Below are 16108 nucleotides of genomic sequence, written 5' to 3' on the forward strand. Positions count from 1 at the left end.
AAAAAAACGAACAAAGGGGTACCAAAGCGAGTACCGTACCCAAAGTACATGTACATGTACCAGTACCGGTACTCGTACTCGTACCTTATAATTCGGGTACGGGTATGGCTATCAAGATTTACTAATTTTGGGTACGGGTACTTTCGGGTACAGGTACGGGTATAGGTACGGGTACGGTCCCGATCTCATCCCTAGTTTGGGCTCGGTAAACCTGTTTATGACCGATCCGATATCACACTAAAACCGGTTTGCTAGTTACAACATGACCCTAATAGGTATTTGTAAGATCGAGTATTTTCCATCTAGAACTAGTTTCCAACCAGGACCGGCTCTAAGGGAGGGCTGGGTGGTCGACGGACCCCGGCCCGACACCCGTTAGATCCCATTTTTTTTATTTTATATATATTTTTATGAAAAAAAAGATGTATGTTTAATGTTTGCTAAACAGCCCGACCGGGTTTCTAGATCAGCAACGCTAACAAGCAGAGTAGGGTTTAGCGTTTGAAGAAGAAAACACACTTCACTCAAACTCTACTAATTCTCTTCAATGGCTTCTACACTATGTAGAAGAATCTATCATTCTTTACAGTTAAAAAACCCTAATTTCAATCAACACAAATCACTACTAGTTCCCGTCCACCGTTTCTCTACCGACTCAACCTCCGATTCCGATTCCGATTCACCTCCATTACCTCAATCTACTGATTCCAGTTCCCGCCAAAGGAGCCCCGTAGACCGGCCCTTGGAAAACGGTTTAGATGCTGGCATTTACAAGGTAGGTAAATACATACATACATGGAGTCTATATATATATCTGTGTATTGCATGAAGGTGTTGAATTTGATTGTGAATTTGATAATTAGGGTTTTTTTTTGTTGTTGTATTGAATAGGCGATTTTGATTGGGGTAGTGGGTCAAAATGCGATAGAGAAGAAACTGAGGAGTGGGAGGGCGGTCACTATGCTGTCCATTGGGACCGGGGGGATGAGGAATAACCGCAGGCCGTTGCAGAACGAAGAGCCGAGGGATTTTGCGAATCGGAGTATGGTTCAGTGGCACCGTGTCTCGATTTATGCTGAGAGGTTGGGTGCGCTTGTAGCTAAGAATGCGGTTCCCGGGTATGTTTGAGTCGGTTTTGAACACATTTCTTTGATTGTGTTTTAGATTTTACTGTTTATTGATATAATTGTTAAATGTTGATGCTTTTTTATAATCAGTTGTCAGCTTTTGGTTGTAGTTCAATCTTGTATTTGGAGGGGAATCTGGAGACGAAGATTTTTAATGATCCGATAACAGGTCTAACTCGGCGTGTGAGAGAGGTTGCCATTCGTGGAGATGGTTAGTTTCTTAAATGCTTAGTTAAAACATATGATGGTGTTATTTTTTATTAGTATTCATTTGATCATGTTACAAGTTTAATAATTGAATTGCAGGTCGTGTAGTGTTTCTTGATAAGGGGAATGATGGCCAAGAACCCCAACAAGCAGAACTGAAGGGGGTCGGTTATTACTGAAAGGTTGAAGGAAAACTGATAAATTTGTTGCTGAGGTCATAATTAGCATTTTCGAGTTTCCATTCCAGGTGGATGATCATGATTTATGCTTACTTTTTTGCATGCCGTGTTTTATGACATTGTGAATTAGTGAGCATGTGTACACACCGTTTGATAGAAAGCAGCCATGGGGAAAATCAGTTGATTGCTGTTTTTTTCAGCATGTTTATTGATAAATGGATTTGTTTAGTTTAGAATATGTTTTGTTTATTAATAAAGTTGGATTTAATTTCAAAACTTACAATTACAACAGTAGCAAAATGACTGCTTTACTGCAGATGAAAATTACTAATCAATGCCTGACCTAAACAAGGTCCAAGCTTCAAATCCGTAATTAACCAATAATACTTGTGGAAACCCTATAATGATCTGCAGAAGTTCAAAGTGTAGACCAACAGTTCATTGTTGCTCGTGTTAATACATAGCAGCTTAACACAAACACAAATGGTTAAAGTGGTTTAACATTGTTTTGGAAGTTTGTTAAAGTTTAGGCCTGCCGGTTTAATATAGCTTTGTCTTTTCCTGAGAAACTAAACTAAAACGGTATGTTATTTCTAAACTATAAACCAATTAGCTTGTTTTACTTCGGGTCAGTCGTTCGATTTGTGGTTCAGCTTCTGATTACCAAAGACTTAATGTCAATGTATGGTCATCCTAAAAAAACATGTTTTGTTGTGTTGGAATTGTGGCTGTAATAGTAGAGTTGATGGTGGCAGCTGTGGTGTCTAAGTGTCTAACTGTCTATTGTGGCCGTGGATGTGGCCGTGGTGGTGTCTCAGAGGTGTAGATGACAAATGTTGCTAGCCCATTTGGACCTCTTTTAAGTTAACAAGTTTTAATTTAAAAGATTGACCCGTTTGTGCTATTGTATAATTTTAGTAACCAAAATTAACCCAATGTCTACTTTGTGTCTGATCCAGATGAACCCATTTAGTTATGATTTTTACAAAACCAATCGATTATTCTAAGAATGCATCATGATCGTTGAAATGAACCCATATATATATAAACACAAACCAGACCACGAGGGTGGGTTGTGGTTGATATATGAACATTCCTCTAGCCATTGTGGATGGGAATCTGTGATCACACTCTATTATTGTCCACATAATAACTCATTCCAGCCCCACACATCATCCCTATCTCCATCTGTGTCTCTATCTTTCTCTCTTTTCCTCACACATACACAAGAAAGAAGCCATTGATGGAGAAGATATGGCAAAACTTAAACATCCTGCATTCAACAGCTGAACACCGCCAACCGCCACCACCACCACCACCGATACAAGTTCAAAGCATCCCAGCGTCCCCTGCCGCCATCAAACTGTCACGCAGACAACTCGCAACATGCACCAAGTCATCTCTGCTGTTACTCCTCACTTCCCAATTTCAAGACCACTTCCATCTGCCCATTGCTAGAGCACAGGAACAGAACCTTATAACACCAGATAATCCTCAAACCGACATTCCCACCGAGAGTACCACAATCACAAGTCCTATAGACAAAAATCCGATCGATACTAGCAACACCACCAATCAAACCGAAGATAACTCAGTGGAAAGTAGCACCACCACCACTCCAACTGAAGAGAACCCGCCTGACACTATCGAAACCACCAATCCCACCAAAGAAAACCAAGCAGAAACTAGCACCACCGCCGAAGAGAACCCGTCTGACACCAGCAGCACTGCCAATGCCACCGAAGAAAACGCCAAAGAAACTAGTGGCACTACTACTACCACCACTGAAGAGAATCAAACTGACAGTAATACTAATACTGACACAAGCGCCACAACTGAAGTAGACAGTTGCACAGACAAAGTTCTAACCAAGCGGGCTTTTCTAGACATATCGATCGACGGGAAGCCCATTGGACGAATTGTCGTCGGCCTATATGGAAACAGTGTACCCAATGGGACTGCTAAGTTCAGTGATTTCGTTAGTGGAGCCGCAGGTAATTTCTACTATCCGGTTCTTGAATACTCTATACTCTTCAAAATACATCATCATCATCGTACTCAGTATATCCCACCAATAGCAAAGCTATGGTAGGGTCTGAGGAGGGTAAGATGTAGACAGCCTTACCTCTACCCCATAGGGATAGAGAGGCTGCTTCCGGTGAGACCCCCGGCTCGATGGTAGTTTTGCATCAAGCCTTGGACATAAAGCACATAGCACTCAATCATCGGGATACCGGCTGATTGGTGCATGTACCCTCGTCTTTCGGCTATCAACGCCACCACATGATGCCTGATTAACCTTCCGCCACTTTTAACGTTATTTTCACGAGATTAGTAAAATAACGTCAAAATTAGTGCAATTTCACTTAACTAAAACTATTTGCATTCACATACTTGACAGGTGTTAGTTACAGAAGAAAAGAATTCATAAAAATCACGCCAAATTACGTACAACATGGCGGGGTTAGATCATACGGGGTCGATGCTGAACTTGCAGCCAGTACCGGAAGGAACTTTGCAGTCGACAATCTCGTTACTGAATTGGAAACAGAAAACGGAAGATGTCCTGGGACAAAGAATGTTGCCGGGAGTTTCGGGATTATCGTGCGGGACCCGCTCAAACCACCACCTAAGCAAAAGCTGGTAGCCAGAAACGGCAAGCTGGTGATTGATGAAGAGGAAATCGGGAAGCAACCGAACGGGACGGAGTTTGTGATCTCAACAAAAGATTCACCAGAGTTGGATGCATCAACATTGGTTATTGGGAAAGTTTTAGAAGGTATGGAGGTTGCTGAGAAGATTGGTCAGGTTAAAACTGTGCAAGATAATACCAGTTCTCCATATTTCAGGTACTGTAAACAAACACTGGTTTGCGTATATTTATGAGTAAACTATAAATGAATGTTGTTAAAGACTGATACGATTCGTGTGCTTGTTAAACAGGGTGGCAAAGTTGATTGGAGATAAAAGAGCGGTGGTTGCAGAGCGAGGGTTTAACCGACCCTATTCGAAAGTAATTGTAACTAATTGTGGGATAATGGTGTAATTTGAGATATGTTCATGAGAGTTGTACATCATCGCGAATCTTTTTGTATGTTTGATAATGTAAAAGGCCAAAATTTTTGTGTGTACATTGTTGTACTGCAATCTAAATCTTCACTTTCTAGCTGTATCCTAAGCAGGGGAATTGCAGGCACCATAATAATAGTTGAAACAAATGAAAAAAACATCGTACTTCAACCACATATGTTTAATTGGTGTTTAACGCTACTGGTGTGCTTTCTTTAGCTGGAACTTCTTTCTTTAAGTTGACAGGGTCTGAGAAGCTCTTTAACCGAATCAACGGGTGGATCTGAGAAGCTATTTGACGATGTGGCGCTTATATTCACATTCCTTGCTTCCTTTTCACCATTTTCAGTATTAGAAACTCCTAGAACATGACATGTTTTATCCATCTAAGAAGCAGCCTTGTTTTTGTCAGTTCTAGATGTCCGATAAGTCTAACGAACTACACAGGCCGTGGAGTTGTATCGAAAGCCCACAGGCCAACTCTAGCCACTCAAAGCATACATTCTGGAACCAGGGATGTATGGTCATAGTTATCGGTTTTAGTAGAAAACCCTTCACCTGCCTCCACGTTTTCAGAAGTTCTAGAAGGATATACAGTAAGGTTTACATTAGCATTATGTAAACCCTTGCAAACAACTGTGTAAGGTAGCAACCGAGGTTCCCAACCACATAAACTTATGAGCTATTGTGCATGCAAAAATGATGTAATAAATTAATGTCTTAACACTATTATTGTCCTGGAAAACTGGGCAGCGCAGGTTCAGGTCACAGGTTAAAACGGATTTGGGTTAATACGGGTTCGGGACTAAATGAGTTTCGACTCAAAACAGCTCGCTTAAAAAATTATCAATTTTGTTCAGGTTGAAACAGGCTGTGGGCAATATTGAGTCGAGTTGAAATGAATTGTTTCAAAAAAGAGTACCAAATAGGTTCCCCCGCTATATTTTTTATGGTGGCTAGTAGCGACATCGGAGGCACTTGTGGCAGCGACGATGGTGGCTGGAGGGGACGACTCGCTAATTCACCATATAGAGGGTATCTGCATCTCTTGAACCCACACTTACAAATTTAACTCTCATCAACATCATTTTACCTTCATCATCTTCATCACCTGGTTTCTCTGCAGGCAGTACACCAGCTCCCATGGAGATTCCATTCTCTCCACAGTTGCATTTCGTCACAAAACCGTGCTTTTTCCCATTGCAAATTTGCAATTTTTTGTTAACAGATGCAAAAAGAGGGCAAAAATAACACTCTATTCCATGAGCATTACCAACAGAAAATAGACTATTTATATGGCATTAATAATTATATTAAAATAACTAATTGGGATTGAAATTTCCAACTTACCATGTCAACAAAATATCATGAAAATAATGTAAGCAGCCTTCTATTTCATTTCCCTGCCAATAATAAACCATCCAGCCACATCATGTCTAACAAATAAGATGCAGCTTTGACTTTGACTAAATCTTACTAATCAGCAAGCATATAGACAAAAACTAAAAGTACAAATTACACTAACATTGAAACAGGTAGCAGTAAACTAAGCCAAAGGGACTTTGTACATAATAGGGGTTAATGAAGCTTGCCTATTCTTAAATTCTTTAAAAGGGTTCTAAGACCTGACTGGTCAAACTTGTTTCCGCTCCGGGGGGGTTTGGGGCAGTTGCAACACCATTCATTCTAGCACGCGCCTCTGCAAACATCCTCTGTTGTTCCGCTAATGCTTCTTCTTCAGTCATCTCTGCTCCATTTGTGAATTTTCCACCTTTAACAGTGTCCTGTTTAATCATTTTGATAAATGTTAGCACCGAATGGGCCCCACATTAATACAGATAAATTTTAAGCAGAGAACTACAAGAACGAATAAACACATGTAAATAACTACGTGTTGATTTAACTGTGTTACAAAAGACAGTAATGTTACAGCATATAGAATGAAACAAAAATAGCCAAAAACCATAACCGGAATAACCAACGTAACCGAAACAAAATAACCAATTCCAATAACAAACCAAAAATTTGGATTTGAAATTTTAAAAGACAAAGCCTCGATTCGGTTTTTCCGTCAACCAAAAACTGAAAAAAGCGAGCCAGCTGAAACTGAACCGAAACGGAAAAATCGATTTTAAGTATTTATAAGAAATTAATAAATGATATGCACAAAATTTTAGTTCCAAACATCATCATCATCATCATTATCGTACTCAGTATATCCCACCAATAGCAAAGCTATGGTAGGGTCTGAGGAGGGTAAGATGTAGACAGCCTTACCTCTACCCCATAGGGATAGAGAGGCTTACTTAGTTCCAAACATGTGATGGTGAATTAATCATTAACTAACAAAAATAATCAGTCACAAAGTATCATGCCCAAATTTCATTATTTGGAACCACTTTTATTTTCGACACAACATTTTCAAGCACAAATGGTAAAAACAGAAAAACAGAAACCAGCCGAACCCACTTTGAAAACCAAAACCAAACATTTTCAAAATCCCCAAAACCAAATTCTTGGTGTTTAAAAAAAAGAAACTCAAAAACCAAATTCTAGGTTAATAGCTCGGTTTGAACCAAAACCAACCCAGACCGACCCCTACACATACATATTAATATCAAGAAATAGATGATTACCACTGTTTCAAGTTTGTGTTGTTCGTACGCAGCATAAACCTCTTCAATGTACTCCCCAAAACCAAGAACCTAAAGAAATTAATAGATCAGTACTGAACTTCATCACGTGCGAATAATGATATAAAATGTGGAAAATATATGTGGTTAATGATTATGAAAGTGATTAACCTCTAATGCCTTGAGAACATGTTCTGGTGCAATAGTTCTTCTATCTTCTTTACCACAGACTTCGTTAGATTCTGATGAAATGAGATTAATGAACTCTGCAAAAGAATAAATAAACATATAAGAGAAGTGAAGTTTAAAGCACAGTTATTTTTTATATAAAAAATATAAATATTGTAAAGAATTGAGAATCTCACCTACGCAACAATCGATCAAAAGATCTTGAGTATCTCTCGCAACGCGCACATCTGGAGGCAACATCTCCTTAATTATTTTCGTCATCGTAGCTGCATACAAATTTAAAACAAAAAAAAATATACCCCCATAAATAAGAAACCGTCGTTCGTACGGACAATATTTAAGACAACAGATATAGAATATTGCAACAAATTTGGCAACAACAAATGGCAATTACACCTAAGATTCATAAAATCATACGTAATTACCAAATTAACGTAAACTAAGCTTCCGCGACTCAACAGATCACTGCCTGAGTTCACCGATATATAAAACAGTTACGCATACATCCAAAAAGATAACTTTACAGCATATCCACAGTTAGCATAGTGCGCACTGCGCAGGTGATATAAAAAAAGGTTTATACAATATACAACTAATAATTTATTCATAAAAATCGTCTGATTGACCCAAACATAAAATCTAACGTAAAAGCGATTTAGTAGACGAAATAACGCGATTTAGTAGGCAGATAAAGCCAAAATCAACAATAAAGAACACTCCCCCAAAATTAAAAACACTTTTGAAACACAACTACAGGTTCCCGCGCAGAATCTGCCTGGTAGATATAAGACGTACAAAAACATGCGTACAAATTTGGCAACAACATACGACAAGTAGACCTAGGACTCCGCAAATTATATGTAATTAACTTAAACTATATAGGGATTGGTATCCTATATGATAGAAACTACACAACATTAAAAATTAATTAACGTAAAATTTAACTAAACTATCGCGGTTAAAACAAGAACAAGTTATAAAGCTAGTCATTTAATCATAAAAATCGACTCATTGACCCAATCATATAGAGAAAACATAACAGCGATTTAGTAGGCAAAATAAAGCCAAAATCAACAATCGAAAAAATTTCCCCCAAAATTAAACACACGTTTGGAACACAACCACAGGTACCGGCTCATCATCCGTCTGGTCGATAAGAGACATACAAAAACATGCTTTCATATTATTATTATTATTATAGCATGTATACAGTATCTATGTCTGCCTCATGATAAAATGAATTAAAAAGATTGACACCAGTAGTTCTGACACTCAGATCTCATTCAGATGATAAACAAACCTAAATTACTAAATATATATCAGAATATAACAAAATCATCAATTATTATTATTCAAAAAAACACTGCAAAAGCATCTAAAAGTTGGATCTGCAGAACAACCAGATGCAACATCAGGTATTCATCAGATCCAGATCAAACCTTAATCAATATATGTATATTTAAATAATCATCAGATACATACAACAAGTGCAAAAAGGATGAAATCAAACGAACCTTTGGGTAGTGAAGCGTCTTCCTTGGCCTTACCAACAATATCCATCGGTTCCATCTTTCAATCCACAACTATAATATCATTAATAATAATAATAATCAGATCGATATCAAATTATTTTAACAAATAACCAAAGATCTGAATAATAACGAATAAAAATTAAGGATGTGGAAACTCACCGAGAAGATCTGTTATTAATAATCCGATCAATCGAAGGTCTTGAACCGGGTCGGATTCGGGTCGAAAGACGGGTATCGGAGGCGTGAACGATGAGGCATGATGATGGTGCCCGATATAGAGAGGCTGAGTTCGCAGGCGACTAGGGCAAAATTCTCCAGGGCGCGTGGGTGGGGATTGTAGACGCGCTTGTAGCGCGTCGGGTGTTGACTTGGATGTTGTTGTGACGCGGGATAGGCGCGTGGGATTGGGTGAGAGTGAGTGTGGTTCGTTGAGTTTGGGTTTTATAGGTTTGATTTAAGGTGTTGGAAGTATTAAAGGATGGCCGTAAATGAAGAGGTGGTGGTGTTTGGATTGGATGATACCGATGAGAGGGTCTCTTTCTTTGCTTTCTCATGTTCATTTGGGTCACTAACAGATCACACGTCGTTGTAAATTAGGCTCGGAGTTTTGGGTTACAACCAAACATTTAAGATGGTTTGCTCATACAGACACCTATAGGTGCATATAAAAAAGGCTCCAGACTCGACCCATCAATTCCTACCCAGAATCAGACCTGACCATACCAGACCTACGAGTGCTGATTGGGCTTTGGGTTTCTCCTTGGAACCATACCCAGAGTTGGAACCTACCCGAAGGAAATTCCGTCAAAACCTGACCCACCCGAAACCCGATAAAAACCCAGGGGTCAAAACCACTACCACACCTGTAGCCGGTTCTTACCTGACCAGTTTTGACTTTTGTTGGTCATACTCTTAATAGGTTCCCATCCGATTCCAATTCCTAAAAATACTCGATTCTCGAGCGGTCGATGCCTTATAAATTGTGTGCCACATGGATTTGAAAATGATTACATAATATTAATTGATAAATAAAAATACGAATACAAGATATTATGATAACAGTTAAGTTAAGTTTTGTTTGGTGTGGGGTAATAGAATGAACAATAAAATGAAATGGACAGGATAATATAATGAACAAAGTAATGGAATTGATCATTACAATTCTATTGACATGTTTGGTTATCATGTGGGAATGAAACGAATCATTATATTGTGTTGTTTGATAAGCCAGAAAAAAACAAATAAATAAAATAAATATGGTGGTGAGTGGTAGCGGCGGCAATGCCTTAGATCATACATATTGTATAAACAAGTTTCAAGCACCCACTTTTAATTATTTTAGGTTGAAAGCAATATATATACAAACAATAAATTTAAGAAAACAAAATGCAAAGGATACTAAGTTTGGAACCCGTGATCTTCCATTGGTGACACCTTGACTTACCAATTACCATCACATCAATCTACCAATTTACTAATACTTTTAATTATTAATACCAAAATGTCGGTGCCACAAGAATCCCTTTTAGCACCAATTTTTTGACCTTTTTTTACAATTAATTACAACATAAGAGTAAGTTGATAGTTTGGTTGGATGGCTTTAGCTATTTTTGGTAACTCTTCTAAAGAGTTTTTGTATGAGTTCGAACCACCTCAGCAATGTTTTGTTTTTTAGTTATCTTCTAATTGTTATAATAACGCTTCTTCTTTCTTTAATCAAATTCCTTTGGCTACAAGTTTTTAGTTGTTTTTTATGTACTTTTTATTATCTATTTATACATAAAAGTATGTTTTTTTTTATATATGATAATTGTTTTTAGGTTTAGTTCTATACTTGTAATTAACCTAAATGATACCGAACGAATTCGCGTCAACACGCTGACGCAATGCCGTGCTTTTTAAATATGTTTACTTGACGAAATTCATTTTTGGGTTTAGTTTCGATACCATAACAAACGTAGCCAATGCCGCTCGAATTTGTATTGACTCGCCGCTACAATGTTCGTATTTTACCGACCGAATAAGCATCGTTTTATTAAAACAATGCTTATTCGGTCGACAAAAGATGGATGTTGCAGCGACGAGTCAATGCGAATTCGAGCGGTTTTAAATATGGTTTTTTTTTCGTATCATATATGAATTTCAGTTTTATTTTGGGCGTCTATTAATTTACTTTTAGGGTTTAATGCGCGAACTTAGTCGATAGTGATCAAATTTGTCACTTTGATTATAAGTTCTATGTGTTACGATGCTCTTTTGGATGTTTACAAACTTAATATTTATTTAGTCTTGGTGTTGTAACAAACTTAAGCAACACCAACATGAAATTGTGTTTCGCCGCCGCAATGCGGATGGTTTGTTACATTGTATAGATAAATAGTGAAGCTTGGCTACACTGAATTATGTGGCACCGACAACTTGATATTTATCTATAGTATATAATATATGTTTTTTTTGTTTTTGTAGTTCCAGTGTGGTAACGAAGGTTATTAAACCGAAAAAATCCACATCGGCTCGCAGCTGCAACGCTTGAGTGTTACAACCTTATAAACATCATTTTAGATATGTTTTGTTCTATCATAAGTTATACAAGTTTTTTTAGTTTCGGTACCGTAATAAACATAACCAAAACTGAGGGAATTCACGTCGACTCGTCGCACAACGCTTTGGTTTTACCGGCCGAATAAACGTCGTTTTAAATATGTTACTTTTTTTGTATCATAAGCTATATGACTTTTTTAGGCATTTACTAATTTAATTGTAGGGTTTAGTGCTAGCACCGTAACGAAGCTAACCGATACAGAGTTTATTTGTGACACATTGATCATAAGTTATAAGTGTGAAGATACTATTTTAGGTGCTCGCAAAAATATTTTTTGGACTTAGTGTTGTTGTCATTACGAAATTAAATGATACCGACCGAATTTGTGAAATTACACTGACGCCGCAACGCGGCGGATGTTACATAGTTAAAATAAATAATCAGTGATTGCCCATTATTAGACCTCACCATTAAAAGAAACCACCTTTAATGACACACATTACATGTCTTAAAGAGTACATGTGACAAACAAATGTGTGTCGTCGAAGCCTCAGTCATAAATTGAAAATGACACGTACCCGCGTGTCATGTTTTATGACATGCTTTCTTTACTCACATTTATGACCCCGATTTACGACTTACATTTATGTGTGTCATCATATTATTTATTTGTTTTCAAATATATTTTTATTTTTTGCATAATTACTAATTTTTACATTAATGACAATAATTAAATTCTTATGACAAACAACAGAAAATACAAATATAGCAGAACTATAAATTTAATTTCATAAATAGAGATCCTAAGTCAATATTACAAATATTCACGAGTTAACAAAAATATTGGTTAATTGACAATACAAAATAAATCACCTATTATAAATTGTGGCACATAAGTCGACCATTGTTCTCGAATTCCATCAATATCCACCGCCCCGTATTTATCTTCGCCTCCCCCAATCCGAGAAGAAAATTTAACAAAGAAAATGTTAAAATATTTGGTTGGGTCAAAACGAATTAGGTCAAAACAGACCAATATAAACATAATCAAACCTGTAAATTAGAGTAGTTAAAGTAGAATATGTGACACTTACATTTTTATTGACGAGTATAAGAGTATTTCAAGTCTTCATCAGTGATCTCCTTGTGAAGTTTAATATATAACTAACATTGTTATCTTCCATAATTTCACCGTAGCAAATTGTTGTGCTATTATATATAGTATAATGCTTATTATTCAAAATGTTCAATTTAGACCGTTTTATCTCCAAATAATGGCTTCTATATGCTTACTCTTATGGGTAGTTATATGGATTCTATATATTTCACTTTATAGGTGATCATATAGCTTCTATGTATTTTCATGATGCCTATACATCGTATGTTTCTTGAAGGGTAACACCCTAATTATCATGCATGTCTCAATCTCAATCTCAATCTCGGGGTCAAAAGTAACTTGAACACAAGCTTTGTACTGCAGATCCGTAACAAACCTTCAAAATGAAGATCCATGACTTCAAGCCTCCAGTTCCTCCGAATTTGGAACAAGAGTTTTACTTATCTCCATGTCTTCCCTTCATTGTAATGAATCTAGCGGAGCTTTACTTATGCAAAGGTGTTGACATCTCTAATCACCGAGCAAAGCATTAAGTAATACCATGCATTTGCAATAAGGTTTGCGTCTCATTAGCGAATATTTATATGGAAACATTTCTTTCATACGTTTGCTCATATCTTTTTGGCCTCGCTCATTGGGTGCAAATAATATATATTTCATCATGTATAGCTTAGTGTTTGGTATCATGGGGTTGGATGAAAATTAAAATTAGGTGAATATCATGAGTTTCGAGGATTGTTCGTTCAGGCATCATTCAAGGAGACAAAAGACGACGTGAGGGTGAGTTATTTGAGTGACACAAGTAATACGAACCCCAATTTATGTCTTTCTGTTTCAGTTTCAGTTTCATACTTCTGCATCATTTTGCACAACCATTATTTGGTAATTCCTTCATGGTTGCACCAATGTTCAGTGTTTGATATCATTTGACATTCAATATGCAATTGTAAATGTACTTGATATGTGTTCCCATGATGATGTGTTAAGTACTTGATGTTTTAAGTGTTTACACATGTTTTAAACATAGTATTGTATTGAATATTTTGTTATCATAGATACACCGTGTTAAGTGTTCTATTTATTTGGTGTTTATCATTAGAAGACAAAACACTTATAAAAAAATGAAGTTTCGGAGTGGTTCCAATATTTGCTTAGAATCGACCTTTATATAAAACCAATCCAAAGTACCAAAAACAAAACAATATAAATTAATATGGTTTGTTACTTAAGATCAATTTTAGAACACTTCCAACTCGCTTGAAATTAGGTCAAAATTGGCTAAACAAAAAAAAAACTAAGGTCGGTCGTTGTGGGTTAACATTGTCGGCGTTAACCCCCTCCACGTTAGCAACTCACCTTAACGTTGCTCCCATCAACCCCTTCCATCGTTAACACAACACCGACAACCATAACACCGCCTGGAAATGCCGTACTGACGCGGTGTTTAACATCGCTTAACGTTGGTAACATGTAAAAGCGATGCCGCCTCACATGCCAACTGGGCCTAACGCCAATGGCTTTCACGATCCACAATGACCACCCTAATAGAGCTCACATTATAAAATTAACCTAACTAACCTAAATTGTAAGAGCCCGCCTAAAAAAAGAACCCAACCTAGTAACCCACCTTACTAACAACCTAACCTAGAAAGGGACACTTTAAATTTCTAGAAACCAGTTTTTGACCAACACCATAAACTCTTCGACTTAGCAATTAATGCATATCGAACTATATATGGAACTAAAAATAACCAACACAAGATTTATGTTGAATTTGGCATATAGTTCATTTGATATGGTGAATTGATGATAGCAACTATAAATTTAATTTCATCAAGCTCTTAAAGAGACGTGCCTATCACACCGCCTATACATTAGCAGCTCCCAAGAAAATAAAATTGAAAATGGCATTTAAGTATTTTGACCAAATAAATAAATAAAATAATAAAAAAAAAACAAAGCCAATTACACATCTACTTAGTTATATATATGCTCTCATCATTCATTCATATAAACCCATAACAACAAACCATATAAACCCAAAATGTCTCTCGTGACAAATGAAATTAGGGCAAGTGCGACTCACATTTACCATGGTGATGTGATTTGTCAAGAACAATCGAAGCTTCTGCTCACGGAAATGGGACTAACCAATGGTCTTCTCACTTTAGAAGACATTGAGGAAGTTGGGTACGTTAAAGACACCGGCTTTGTGTGGCTTAGACAAAAGAAACCAAACAAAACCAAAAATGAAAAGATCGGGAAGCTTTCATCAAACGCAACAGAAGTAACTGCTTTCATAGAAAGGTTCAAGATCAAGAAACTAACAGGTGTTAAAGCTAAGGAGTTACTAATGTGGATACCAGTAAGTGAGATAACTGTTGACAATCCGCCCACTGGAAAGGTCACTTTTAAAAGTAGTTATGGCATTTCTAAATCTTATCCGGTGTCGGCTTTTGAAATTGATGATGTGATGAAGAAAGATGCCAAAGGTGTGGATGTGACAAAAAATGCCCAAGTTAAAGGGATTTGAGCTAGTGTGTATAGTTCATAAATAGCAATGAAGTAATCTATTCTTGATGAACTTCACGATATGTTGTACCGTGTTATCAATAATTTGTATCAAATAGCATCATGGCTCTCGTTTTTAATAAATCGTGAACTTTTTAAGTAACTAACATCATGCACTCAAAAAGCCTTTGGCTTAATGATACCCAGATGTTGAAAAAAAAGTGAGTTTAAGATAAACAATATTAAGGTATAAATTTAATGGTAAGTTTTAAAAACACGCGATTTAGCAGTTCTGAAATAAGAACTATCATGCTAAATTAAAAAACCCACCAGGAGTACATGATCAACAACTCAATAAGGATGTTGCGGTTCTATGATTCTAACAAAATTAATTGATTATTTGTGAAAGTAAAAAATCACTAAAGTTATCTAATTATATTTTATTTTCCATGAAAAGGGGATCTTCTTTTGATCATTCATGTAACACGTCTAACATATTAATTACTTTAGTTCATTCTTGAACAGGAATATAATTGTTGGTATATATATTAGACGATCGATGAGTTGATAATTGGTGGACCATCATCACACAATATACAAGAGTTACTAATTATCCAATTTATGATTATGATAAACTTAACAATGTATGTAGTGAAGACTGAAGACTATACGTACTATATACTATAGAGGTGGCAATTTGATTGGGCTGGGTTGGATTTGGATAATGGGTTATACTGGGTATAGGTCATGATAGATTTTTAAAATAGAGGGTTAGGAATTTTGCCAACCCTAGTATACTACATCAATCTGATGAATTGTTAATGTGGTGATTGCAGGGGCGGACCCACATAGTTTCCATCGGGGTCCCGGGACACCAATGTTTTTCAAAAATTACTTAGAGACGATATATTAAATTTTGTAAGGACCCCATAAAAATTAATACTTGGAACCCATACTATTAATGCTGAACTAGTCTAGTGGAAAGTCTCTTGTTTTTTCTTC

General features: G+C 36.8%; 4 protein-coding genes across 4 annotated transcripts; 3 read left to right on the plus strand and 1 right to left on the minus strand.

Moving 5' to 3' along the window:
* Nucleotides 1-512: 512 nt before the first annotated feature.
* On the plus strand, nt 513-1779 carry LOC143574843 (single-stranded DNA-binding protein, mitochondrial-like). Its single transcript, XM_077059361.1, has 4 exons — nt 513-775; nt 892-1118; nt 1238-1338; nt 1434-1779. The coding sequence occupies exons 1-4, from the start codon at nt 548-550 to the stop codon at nt 1511-1513; spliced, it is 636 nt and encodes a 211-aa protein (XP_076915476.1). The 5' UTR covers nt 513-547; the 3' UTR covers nt 1514-1779.
* Nucleotides 1780-2724: 945 nt separating this feature from the next.
* On the plus strand, nt 2725-4884 carry LOC143574833 (peptidyl-prolyl cis-trans isomerase CYP26-2, chloroplastic-like). The gene is made up of 3 exons (XM_077059351.1): nt 2725-3507; nt 3915-4362; nt 4457-4884. The coding sequence occupies exons 1-3, from the start codon at nt 2757-2759 to the stop codon at nt 4557-4559; spliced, it is 1302 nt and encodes a 433-aa protein (XP_076915466.1). The 5' UTR covers nt 2725-2756; the 3' UTR covers nt 4560-4884.
* A 1066-nt stretch (nt 4885-5950) lies between these two features.
* Nucleotides 5951-9433, minus strand: LOC143574834 (protein Dr1 homolog). Its single transcript, XM_077059353.1, has 6 exons — nt 9096-9433; nt 8919-8987; nt 7581-7670; nt 7387-7481; nt 7219-7287; nt 5951-6366 (listed from the first exon to the last, which is right to left on the minus strand). The coding sequence occupies exons 2-6, from the start codon at nt 8971-8973 to the stop codon at nt 6190-6192; spliced, it is 486 nt and encodes a 161-aa protein (XP_076915468.1). The 5' UTR covers nt 8974-8987; nt 9096-9433; the 3' UTR covers nt 5951-6189.
* A 5206-nt stretch (nt 9434-14639) lies between these two features.
* LOC143574838 (uncharacterized) lies at nt 14640-15128 on the plus strand. The gene has a single exon (XM_077059357.1). The coding sequence runs from the start codon at nt 14640-14642 to the stop codon at nt 15126-15128; it is 489 nt and encodes a 162-aa protein (XP_076915472.1).
* Nucleotides 15129-16108: the final 980 nt, after the last annotated feature.

This window comes from Bidens hawaiensis, unplaced genomic scaffold, assembly GCF_021521415.1.
Source record: "Bidens hawaiensis isolate Kalapana, Puna unplaced genomic scaffold, B.hawaiensis_p1.1 tig00027122_1, whole genome shotgun sequence".
Taxonomy (NCBI): domain Eukaryota; kingdom Viridiplantae; phylum Streptophyta; class Magnoliopsida; order Asterales; family Asteraceae; genus Bidens; species Bidens hawaiensis.